The sequence below is a fragment of the Erpetoichthys calabaricus genome, chromosome 10 (assembly GCF_900747795.2).
Source record: "Erpetoichthys calabaricus chromosome 10, fErpCal1.3, whole genome shotgun sequence".
Classification (NCBI taxonomy): domain Eukaryota; kingdom Metazoa; phylum Chordata; class Cladistia; order Polypteriformes; family Polypteridae; genus Erpetoichthys; species Erpetoichthys calabaricus.
In genome coordinates, this window is record NC_041403.2 from 154495036 (window position 1) to 154507879 (window position 12844).

A 12844-nucleotide genomic window follows, 5' to 3' on the forward strand; every position below is an offset into this window, starting at 1 on the left:
CTTCCCCTTAATTTCCACTGATGTCCTCAAGTTCTTGATTCACCATTAAGTTGAAAGAACTCTGCTGAATTTGCTTTATCAACGCCTTTGAGAATTTTGTAGACCTGGATTGGGTCCCCACACACTCTCCTCCGCTCGAGGTTCAACTCCCTGAGTCTGTCGCAGTAGGACATGTCCTTAAATCCTGGGATGCACCTGGCTGTTCTCCTCTGTACAGCTTCAAGTGCTGCTGTGTGTTTCTTGTACTGGGGTGACCAAAAATGCACACAAAACTCCAGATGTGGTCTCACGAGTGTGTTATAGGGTCTAAGCATACAATACAATACAAATTCAATTTATTTTTGTATATCCCAAAATCACATAAGAAGTGCCGCATTGGACTTTAATAGGCCCTGCCTTTTGATAGCCCCCCAGCGTAATGTCCCTCCATTTATATTCTATACTTTTTAATGATTTAACCTAACATTTTATTTATCTTTCTGACAGCGTCTGCGCATTGCTGAGATAACCAAAAAAACACATTAGCATCAACTCCTAATCCTTTTTGGAGTTGGTCGGTGTCTCCCATCTTGTATTGTATTTTGCAGACGTGTAGCACTTTGTAATTTGCACACATTAAACTGCATTGTTCAGGTCTTTTTTGAAATTTGTTGCTGCCTCCTCAGTGTCTGCCATTCAACCAGTTTCATTATCTTGCGTGAATTTCACATGTTTACTAACTACTCTGAAATCTATGTCATAAACGTAAATCGGAAAAAGTAACAGTCCATGGACAGAGCCCTGAGAGACTTCACTGATGACCTCGCTTCACGTGGAACATTCTTCACAATTTATTGCAACGCAATGTGTGTCAGGGCCATTTTTGAAATAAGAAATAATGGGGATTTCAAAGGTGAACTGAACATTCACTAACACAAGGTCCAAAAATATCCTGAATTACTGACTCACTAGAGGGGGAATTACCCTCAAAAACCAACCCCAGGTACCAATGCAGAGGGCCATGTAAATCTTATAAATAAAAAGATGTATTAATATTAATACAGAAATGGTCTGTAGCCCTAAAATCAGCTCCAAGGAGAACACTGGCAAAAGGATTTGCCTAAACAATTAAGGCAAAGCAATAATCCATTGGCAAAGAGGGCAAAAATCCAGTAATGCACAAAGCACAAGAAATAATCACAAATTGAAGAACTCGCCACTTTCTTAGCATTCGAATGAACTGCAGGGAACTGTGGGTGCCCTCTGCCTTTATAGGTGTTGAGCAGGTGTCCCCGCCTCTTAAGGAACCAACCACAAAACACTACCGAGAATACATGGAAATTAACATAAACAATGAACCAAATAGACTTAAAAATGACATTTGAGCCCCAACCAGGGGAGGGACCCTCTGAAACAATGCAATTGCTAATTATCACCTTAAAATAATTAGATAGATAGATAGATAGATAGATAGATAGATAGATAGATAGATAGATAGATAGATAGATAGATAGATAGATAGATAGATAGATAGATAGATAGATAGAGTGCATCCAGAAAGTATTCACAGCGCATCACTTTTTCCACATTTTCTTATGTTACAGCCTTATTCCAAAATAGATTAAATTCATTTTTTTCCTCAGAATTCTGCACACAACACCCCATAATGACAACGTGAAAAACATTTACTTGAGGTTTTTGCAAATTTATAAAAAATAAAAAAACTGAGAAATCCCATGTACATAAGTATTCACAGCCTTTGCTCAATACTTTGTCGATGCACCTTTGGCAGCAATTAGAGCCTCAAGTCTTTTTGAATATGATGCCACAAGCTTGGCACACCTATCCTTGGCCAGTTTCGCCCATTCCTCTTTGCAGCACCTCTCAAGCTCCATCAGGTTGGATGGGAAGCGTCGGTGCACAGCCATTTTAAGATCTCTCCAGAGATGTTCAATCGGATTCAAGTCTGGGCTCTGGCTGGGCCACTCAAGGACATTCACAGAGTTGTCCTGAAGCCACTCCTCTGATATCTTGGCTGTGTGCTTAGGGTCGTTGTCCTGCTGAAAGATGAACCGTCACCCCAGTCTGAGGTCAAGAGCGCTCTGGAGCAGGTTTTCATCCAGGATGTCTCTGTACATTGCTGCAGTCATCTTTCCCTTTATCCTGAATAGTCTCCCAGTCCCTGCCGCTGAAAAACATCCCCACAGCATGATGCTGCCACCACCATGCTTCACTGTAGGGATGGTATTGGCCTGGTGATGAGCTGTGCCTGGTTTCCTCCAAACGTGACGCCTGGCATTCACACCAAAGAGTTTAATCTTTGTCTCATCAGACCAGAGAATTTACTTTCTCATGGTCTGAGAGTCCTTCAGGTGCCTTTTGGCAAACTCCAGGTGGGCTGCCATGTGCCTTTTACTAAGGAGTGGCTTCCGTCTGGCCACTCTACCATACAGGCCTGATTGGTGGATTGCTGCAGAGATGGTTGTCCTTCTGGAAGGTTCTCCTCTCTCCACAGTGTACCACTGGAGCTCTGACAGAGTGACCATCGGGTTCTTGGTCACCTCCCTGACTAAGGCCCTTCTCCCCTGATCGCTCAGTTTAGATGGCCGGCCAGCTCTAGGAAGAGTCCTGGTGGTTTCGAACTTCTTCCACTTACTGATGATGGAGGCCACTGTGCTCATTGGGACCTTCAAAGCAGCAGAAATTTTTCTGTAACCTTCCCCAGATTTGTGCCTTGAGACAATCCTGTCTCGGAGGTCTACAGACAATTCCTTTGACTTCATGCTTGGTTTGTGCTCTGACATGAACTGTCAACTGTGGGACCTTATATAGACAGGTGTGTGCCTTTCCAAATCATGTCCAGTCAACTGAATTTACCACAGGTGGACTCCAATTAAGCTGCAGAAACATCTCAAGGATGATCAGGGGAACCAAGGTTTTTGTCCAGGATATCCCTGTACTTGGCCGCATTAATCTTTCCCTCGATTGCAACCAATTGTCCTGACCCTGCAGCTGAAAAACACCCCCAAAGCATGATGCTGCCACCGCCATGCTTCACTGTGAGGACTGTATTGGACAAGTGATGAGCAGTGCCTGGTTGTCTCCACACATACCGCTTAGAATTAAGGCCAAAAAGTTCTACCTTGGTCTCATCAGACCAGAGAATCTTATTTCTCACCATCTCAGAGTCCTTCAGGTGTCTTTTAGCAAATTCCATGCGGGCTGTCATGTGTCTTGCACTGAGGAGAGGCTTCCGACAGGCCACTCTGCCATAAAGCCCTGACTGGTGGAGGGCTGAAGTGATGGTTGACTTTCTACAACTTTCTCCCATCTCCTGACTGCATCTCTGGAGCTCAGCCAAAGTGATCTTTGGGTTCTTCTTTACCTCTCTCACCAAGGCTCTTCTCCCCCGGTAGCTCAGCTTGGCCGGATGGCCAGCTCTAGGAAGGGTTCTGGTCGTCCCAAACGTCTTCCATTTAAGGATTATGGAGGCCACTGTGCTCTTGGGAACCTTAAGTGCAGCATAAATTTTTTTGTAACCTTGGGCAGATCTGTGCCTTGCCACAATTCTGTCTCTGAGCTCTTCAGGCAGTTCCTTTGACCTCATGATTCTCATTTGCTCTGACATGCATTGTGAGCTGTAAGGTCTTATATAGACAGATGTGTGGCTTTCCTAATCAAGTCCAATCAGTATAATCAAACACAGCTGGACTCAAATGAAGGTGATCTCAAGGATGATCAGAAGAAATGGAAAGCACCTGAGTTAAATATATGAGTGTCACAGCAAAGGGTCTGAATACTTAGGACCATGTGATATTTCAGTTTTTCTTTTTTAATAAATCTGCAACAATTTCAAAAATTCTCTTTTTTGTCTGTCAATATGGGGTGCTGTGTGTACATTAATGAGGGAAAAAAAATAATTTAAATGATTTTAGCAAATGGCTGCAATATGACAAAGAGTGAAAAATTGAAGGGGGTCTGAATACTTTCCGTACCCACTGTAGATAGATAGATAGATAGATAGATAGATAGATAGATAGATAGATAGATAGATAGATAGATAGATAGATAGATAGATAGATAGATAGATAGATAGATAGATAGATAGATAGATAGATAGATAGATACTTTATTAATCCCAAGGGGAAATTCACTAATTATTTAGCATTAACAAAATTAAACGTAATTCAGCATTAGGTATCAGTGAACAGGGCTGGGGGCAACGTGTTCAAAGTAGTGTGCATTACGTAGTCGGATTACTTTATAAAGTAATGAGTAATCTTACACAATGATTATTTTATTGAAGTAAAAATACCTTCATTATTGAAAAAAACAGGTTCATGTTACTGCCTTACTACTGAAGCTTACTCACAAAATAAAAAAATATATATATTTTTATTACTATTTTTGTTATTATTATTATTATTATTATTATTATTATTAATATTTTGCAAAAGAACTGCATTTATTAAGTGTGGCCTACTGACAGAAAATGAGAGAGAGGATTAGCATGTGTGCAGTCAACTGAAAAGAATTGAATCAAAGTTTTAAATTTAAATTTAATAATGTATGAATTAAGGTGTAAATGTAATGGGCTCAGTTTAGGGTCCAGTGATTAGAGCCAGTGATCATCGCAGCACCATTTGGCACAAGGGAAACATGATGGACAATACCGCGATCCTTTGTAGTCCTTTGCAGGTGTCAGTCATGAAGCCAAGCAGAAAAGAGTGCGCTGCATTCAATCCGGTAACAGAAGCCTTTACATAAAGAATCTGTTTAGTTTTCATCCAGCTATTTGCTATCGATATGTTAAAACAACATGATCTGGTGGCACAGTGGGGCGGTGCTCATACCACAAATCTTCAATGGTCTCTTCCCTAAGCCTTCTTTCTTGAAACCCTTACCCAAATTTTCATTGTGTGTTACACCAGCTTTATCCCTTTATAGTTTCCGCAATCCTGAATTTCATCCTTCTCCTTATAAATGGGTATCGTCACGCTGTTCCTCAACTCCTTTGCTATTCTATCCTGCTCATAGATCTTCTGCATTAGATCCCACAACACATCTACGAAAGACATTCAAAAAGTTTCCACACTTTTATATTTTCGTTGGAAATGGTGAAGGCGGGAGGAGTAGTAATTGGTCGTGTCTAAGAGTGTCATGTCACTAGTTCTATCTGGCAAGCCAACTGCCCTTGTAGTTTAGTATAGGAGTTATCACCCTGTAGTGAAGATGGCTGCGAAACTTTTTAAATTGCACCAAAGAGGAACAACGTTCTGTCTCATACGCTTTTTGTGAGCAGAAGGTGTGCACAAATTCATCTCCGCATGTGTGCTCAGTATGGGGATAAAGTTCTCTCTCGTAGAGTCATCTATGAGTAGACTGAAATGTTCGAAAATGGCCGTACTAGTGTGACGGATGCAGAGCACTCCGGACGTCCAACTACAGACACAACCACGAGGAATGAGGAAAGAACCCTGGAACCGATTCACAAAAACAGAAGAATAAGAGCTGAAGAGGTTGCAGGAGAGCTGAATGTGAGTGTTGGATCTGCCTGTGCCCTGATTCATGACAGCCTTAAGGTGACTATGTGGAAAAGTGATGTCATTTGGTTTTGAAATTCTTAATAAATAGAGTTAAGAAAAAGTGCGGAAACTTTTTGAACGTTCCTCGTATTCCCCCTTCTCCTAAACACTTCTGCTGATATTCCCTCCAGTCCTCTTGCCTTTCCATTTTTCATTCTTTTCAGTGCCTCCATTACTTCCTCCCTCCTTATACTCGATACTAGCATCTGAGATTAGAACATTATTCCAAACCCGCTCCTGCTACATGTTCTGCGTGTCATAGAGTTTAGTCACTTTATTAGCCGTATATCATAAGGACAATGGAATTCCTGCCAGTGCTTGACCTCTGTTAAGGAAGCAAGCAGACAATGTTAGTAACAGCTGTAAAGAGACATTGTGACACAAAGAACATAACATACGGACAGTAATGAATTAAACATACGTTACTCAGCAGTCGTTCATCGCCAACTGGGTTGTTATTGTCAGGCAAGAGCTGGGAGACAGCACAGGCTCACATGTGACAGTTTCAGCCTCATTCCTCAAGAGGAAAACAAAGTGTTTGTTAAATAAAATGTTATTTTTATTTTCTCTCTGCCATACTTTTGGCATTTTTATCACTCTTTAATTTAATTATTGTTTTGTATCAGTATGCTGCTGCTGGAGTATGTGAATTTCCCCTTAAGATTAATAAAGTCTATCTATCTATCTATCTATCTATCTATCTATCTATCTATCTATCTATCTATCTATCTATCTATCTATCTATCTATCTATCTATCTATCTATCTATCTATCTATCTATCTATCTATCTATCTATCTATCTATCTATCTATCTATCTATCTATCTATCTATCATCCAGTACTGTAGTTCTCCTTATTTCTTCAGTGTTTCGTATTATATTATCTCACCTGTGTTCCCAAAAGTTCATATTCTACATGAGACTTGCTCATTATGGGTTATTGAGTGTAGATTGGTGGGCACAATTGGCACATTTATCCATTTAAAATTAAATCTAATACTCAATAAAGTGTGCAGAATGTGGAGGAGTCATAAGCCTTTCTGAATCTGCTGTGTCTATCCACCCATCTATTTCCAAAACCCACTTTTCCATTATGGGACTGGAAGCTGCGAGAAACTATCATGGCACTAATCACTGTTTTCTTATGTCTCCTTTTTCTGTCCAAATGCAACCTCAAACTTATTTGCAATCCAAATTCAAAGAGTTAGGTGCCAAGCTGTGGATCAGAACTAACAAGGTAGTCTTCTCTGAAGTTCTGCCTGTGCCACGCACCAGTCCAGGTAAGATTGAGGAGATTAGAAGGCTTAACGCGTGGCTTAAATCTTGGTGCAGGGTAGAAGGGTATAGGTTTATGGGGCATTGGGACTCCTTTTGGAACAGATGGGACCTGTTCCGCCATGATGGGTTACATCTGAACCAGAGGGGCACCAGTGTGTTGGGGAGGCATATGAGTAGGTTAGTTTTGGGGTAGGTTTGTCTAAACTAGGGAATGGGGGGACAGGGAGTTTAGGACAGCCCAGGTTTAGATCTATACATGGAGGAACAAACAACGGTGTAGAAATAAAAATGCGTAGTAATGTAAATTCTAACCCAACATTTACAGTAAATGTAGAAGGAGTAACACATTAAAAATATCTTACATTTCGCACAATCATTAGGAAGATTTTCTTTACACAAAGAATGATAGACAGAATACGGCAACCAAGTAGTGTGGTAGACAGTAAGGTACTTTCAAAACTCGACTTGATGGTTTTTTGGAAGAAATAAGTGGATAGGACTGGCGAGCTTTGTTGGGCTGACTGGCCTGGATTGTTTGTCGGGATTGTTGTAATGTTCTAAAAACATCTCCCCTAAGTGCATTAATTACATAGCCACACCCTTCAGTGACAGTACTCACCCTACTTAAGGCTCCACAACGTGGCCTAAGCCTTTTGCAAATGCTTAACTGATGTTTGTGACCTTTGCTATTGGAACAAAGCTGATTTCTCGGTACATTCTGCTGATGTGAAAATGGCTTTCTTTTTAACTTCTTTCCTTATACCTGATTTGCAATTGACGTATGTGGCTAATTTGTGAGTTTATATAATATGACCTGCGTTTCAGAACAGGTCATCCAAATGAAGCTAAGCAAGTTCAGGCCTGGCCAGAACTTGGTTGGGAGACCACCTGGGAAAACCTTAGATTGCTGCTGGAAGAGGTGTTGGTGAGGCCAGCAAGGGTCGCTTTACCCTGTGGACTGAATGTGGATGCCAAGTCAATGCTAAATGAATGGCATTGCCACTTCAAATTGCTGCGCATGATAAATATATTTTACTTGGGAGATATGCATGCCTAGTTTGCATGGAGGGCAAATGTTAGGAGCAAGACTGGATGTGCCATCAGGATGTGTTGGGTGCACACAAAGGAGCCTTAGCATATGCAAGAAAAAGAAATGCCTAACAACTGGAAAAGTTTTCATCGATGATACAGTCAATCTGCTATCCAATACACACCCTACTTTGATCCTCATGATTATAAACCAATCAAGACCCACCTCAATAAAAAGCTTTTCAAATAAAAAAATGAAAATCCGTAGTACCACTCTCAGATCAGGGCTCTAATGAGTCATCAATTTGATGTGTTACCGTGCAGCAGAAAGGAGAAAGTCCTAATGGAGGGTCACTCAAAATGAGGGTCCAGTGGTGCAGCAAAAAAGAAAAATGAAAAGAGGGAGAGAAGCAAAAGACACCCTAAGGCGGAAAACTATACCTAGTAGATAAATAAATTAATAATAATGATTTGAACAGGTGTTTTTAGACAAGCTGTAAATACTGCAGTTAGACTAATGAGACCGACCTTACAGATAGTCTGGAGAGGGCTGGCATCACTGCTACTACCAGCTTTAGCAGCAACGTGCTGTCCCCTAACACCAACACAGAAGAGGACAACAATGTGGCAGAGGACGAGGCCATGGCAGGAGATACGTTGCTCAGTTACATTTTGCCTTTTTACCACAACGTGGAATAAGCCTTTTGCAAATGTTTAATTGATGTACGTGACCTGTGCTATTGGAACAAAGTTGATTTCCTTGTACATTCTGTAATGTTGCACTCATTAATTAGTTGCAATACACAAATGAACAAAACAGGAGGTGAAGTTGGGTTTTCCTTTCTACTTCATTCATTTTGTCTGATTTATAATTGACATAAGTGTGTAATTTGTGTGAGCATATACCATAGCACCTGCGTTTCAGAACAGGTCATCCACCTAAACCTAACCATGTTTGGGCCTGGCCAGTACTTGGATGGAAGGCCATCTAGGGAAACCTTGGGTTGATGCCTGGGAGACCAGCTGGGGCTACTTACCCTGTGGTCTGTTGGTGAATCCCAATGCCCCAGTGCAGTGATGGGGACTCTGTGCTGTAAATATAGCACAGTCATTCAGATGAGACGTGAAACCAAGGTTCTGACTCTCTGTGCTCACTAAAGATCACTAGAAACTTTTTGTAAAGAGTAGGGTCTATCCCAATGTCCAGGCTAAACTGCCCATCACAGACCCCTAACCACCCCCTGTCTCTAATTGGTTGTTTCTCTCACCCCTTCACCACCTAACAGCAAATATGTGGTGAGTGTCCTGGTGCAACAATGGCTGCCGTTGCATCATCCAGGTGGGTACTACACATTGCTGGTAGTTGAAGCAGCTCCCCTCTGTCTAAACACTTTGAGTAGCGAGAAAAGCACTATATAAATATAATCAGTTATTATTATAATTTGTGAGTATGTCATTTGGGATAATTTGTGAGTATATGCATTTGTCTGGTGGGGTTATCTTTGGTGGAGGTGATGAAGTCAGGTGAGCACCTTTTGAACTGACACACTGGAGTCCATCGGGGTCTTAATCCAGTTAGGAGTGACGTGAGTAGGAGTAGAAAATCAAATATATAAAATAAAATAAAATAAAATATAGGGAAATAAAATTGATCAGCCACAGCATGAAGTTATGGGAAAGAAAAGCTCGGTTAAGAAGGGAGGTGATGATTAACGAGCAGCAGGATGGTTTCAAGCTAAGAAAGAGCACCACAGATGTGATGTTTGCTCTGAGGGTGCTGATGGAAAAGTTTAGAGAAGGCCAGAAGGAATTGCATTATGTCTTTGTGGATAGGGTGACTAGAGAGGAGCTGTGGTATTGTATGAGGAAGTCGGGAGTGGCAGAGCAGTATGTAAGAGTGGTACAGGATTTTTATGAGGGAAGTGTGACAGTGGTGAGGTCTGCGGTAGGATTGACAGATGCATTCAAAGTGGAGGTGGGATTACATCAGGGATCGGCTCTGAGCCCTATCTTATTTGCAATGGTGATGGACAGGTTGACAGACGAGATTAGACAGGAGTTCCTGTGGACTATGATGTATGCTGATGACATTGTGATCTGTAGCAAGAGAAGGGAGCAGGTTGAGGAGACCCTGGTAAGGTGGAGATATGCTCTAGAAAGGAGAGGAATGAAGGTCAGTAGGAACAAGACAGAATACATGTGTGTGAATGAGAGGGAGGTCAGTGGAATGGTGAGGATGAGGGGAGTAGAGTTGGTGAAGGTGGTTGAGCTTAAATACTTGGGATCAACAGTACAGAGTAATGGGGATTGTGGAAGAGAGGTGAAGAAGAGAGTGCAGGCAGGATGGAATGGGTGGAGAAGAGTGTCAGGAGTACACAGGACGGTAGTGAGACCAGCTTTATTATATGAACTGGAGATGGTGGCACTGACCAGAAAGCAGGAGACAGAGCTGGAGGTGGCAGAGTTAAAGATGCTAAGATTTGCATTGGGTGTGACGAGGATGGACAGGATTAGAAATGAGGACATTAGATGGTCAGCTCAGGTTGGATGGTTGGGAGACAAAGTCAGATAGGCGAGATTGCTTTGGTTTGGACATGTGCAGAGGAGAGATGCTGGGTATACTGGGAAAAGGATGCTAAGGATAGAGCTGCCAGGGAAGAGTTGACAAGATGAAGGCCTAAGAGGAGGTTTATGAATGTGGTGAGAGAGGACATGCAGGTGATGGGTGTAACAGAGCAAGATGAAGCGGACAGGAAGATATGGAAGAAGATGATTCGCTGTGATGACTCCTAATGGGAGCAGCCGAAAGAAGAAGAAGAAGATGAAGAAGAAGTAACGTGAGTAGGAGTGACAATTAGGTTAAAATAGTGAAAACACTAGGCAGCTTTTGAAAAGCATAGGGTAATTCTAGAAAGATAGGGGAGCATAGCAAATTAAAGGCAGAACTGGGATGAGTGTATCAGGGACGGACGGGCATTTTAGTAGAGATTGTGTCATTAATGCTTATTACATATTAAAAGATCTGCTCCACTGGAGATTTTGACTTAGCGGTGCTGACTCCACACATAGTATTTTTGCCACGTGTGTCACGTCATAAGGTTCCCTTCATAGGGCAGTAAATGTAAGTGTGCACGTCCTCTGTGTACACTACATGCTCATTGTTGAGGACTGAGAAGTCATTAAGCGCATTGTGCTTTCTTTCTTTTTTTCAGAAATAGGAGTGACCCCTTCCATTCGGAGTGAGAACCGTGTTCTATTTTTGGTCCAAGCAATGTCACATTGTAAAAGTTTGACTGAGCTGGTTTCCTGTGTTTTCCATACAATGCACTCTCTTTTCTGTTTATCAGCTACAAGGCAGGAATGACCCCTGGGCCGCTCCATCACTAAGTACACTCTCACACATACAGGGTATCCTGTCCTGTTTATTGGTATGTGGGAGAAAATCAAATTAGCAACCTCACACAGATGAGGACAAGCTGAAATTATAACCATGGCCCTTGGAGCCGTGAGGCAACTGCAGCTATCCAGGGATGTTAATATTTGCACGTACAGTACGTTTATGGGAACGAATGTGTTTCAGTCACATTCTCAAAGTGTTTTTCTGAAACACTGGAAGGCTTCAAATTAATATTAGAAAAACAAATCCTAATTCTGTCACACACATAATACATACATCCAGCTATTGTGGCCGTCAAGTTCTTACCTTCTACTCACAGAATGTTCTTATCAGTACTAATTCAACAGTGTTTTTGCCTTTTGCATTCAACCATCACTCAAATGTTAATTGGAAAGGAAATCAATGAATGTGACTTCATTTAATCCCCAAATGCTGAAGTATTTTCTCTTTTCGATTTTGCAGATGATGATGAATGCGTAAATGCAACGCAGATCTGTGGAGAATTTGCAAACTGTACAAATACAGTTGGAAGTTATTACTGCACATGTAAATCGGGTTTTAAGTCCACTGGAAAGATGGATTTTGTGCCAAACGATGGAACTCAATGTCAAGGTAAAGCAAATGTTCATGTCTATTTGAGATTGTTATTTATTTTTTTTATTGATGTGGTCTAGTTTTTCGTGTCTTTACATGAGAGGAATCCTGTGTGGCCTTGTTTCTAAAACGTCAGCCTGAAACCTTCAGGTCACTTGTTCGTTCACCCCTACTGATTCAATCTGTGACCCTGCGCATGTTATTTAACTCCAACTGAAGGACTGTGGAAGCGGCTCTCCAAATGGGATTTGTAATTTACTTTAGGCAAAAGCACTTGAAATAAAAATATCAAATAGAGAAGGACGTATCGTGACACTATGTGAGACGCAATCATTTTTCAGTGTGCCCTAAAGCTTTATATCATTGCAGTCTGAGCCATTTTGAAATAACAAATATTTTTGCAACACTTTGCGAACTTCAGTAAAAATTCCCAGGAGACGTCTGCAATTTACTCTGCAGTTAATTTGAAATGTCCCATGGTGTGCAACTGCCACACCATTCCTAGGGCATGCAGCTGGTTCTCGAGCAGTTGAAAAAAAAAAAACGTTGCGCAGGGACGTGCGTTTTAAACAATGAGCTGCTATTGAATTTCTTGTAGCAAAGAAGGAGTTGATAACCAATATTTAGGGGAGGTTAAGAAATGTAGGCGGAAATAACGCCGTTGATAAAGCTGCTGTTAGTCATTTTAGATCATGAAGTACAAGTTCTGAGAAATCCAAGTGGAGCTCCTTGACTCTCCTCTCACTGATTGGCTTACCACAGCATTCATTTTGGTGTTGATTCAACATGCTGGTGAACACTTCAGAGAGAATCCATTGATTCTAACCAGAAAGCCTGCGAAAGAACTCTCATTATCCAAGGGAAATATGAACAACATCGTCAGCGCCACAGAATAATCAAAAGTGTGTTCACACGGGGTCATGCAAAGCCTTGCCATGAGTCACAATACTGTGTGGAGGGAGGTATGTTCAGATTTACACTC

The 12844-nt window shown here is 41.5% G+C and overlaps 1 protein-coding gene across 1 annotated transcript in view; it reads left to right on the top strand.

The window, feature by feature from the left end:
• adgrl4 (adhesion G protein-coupled receptor L4) overlaps positions 1 to 12844 on the top strand; it is a 123137-nt gene that overhangs the window by 56598 nt on the left and 53695 nt on the right. Inside the window, exon 3 of the mRNA XM_028812145.2 lies at positions 11731 to 11880. Coding sequence (XP_028667978.2) covers positions 11731 to 11880 — 150 coding nt within the window. The remainder of the gene's footprint in view (positions 1 to 11730; positions 11881 to 12844) is intronic.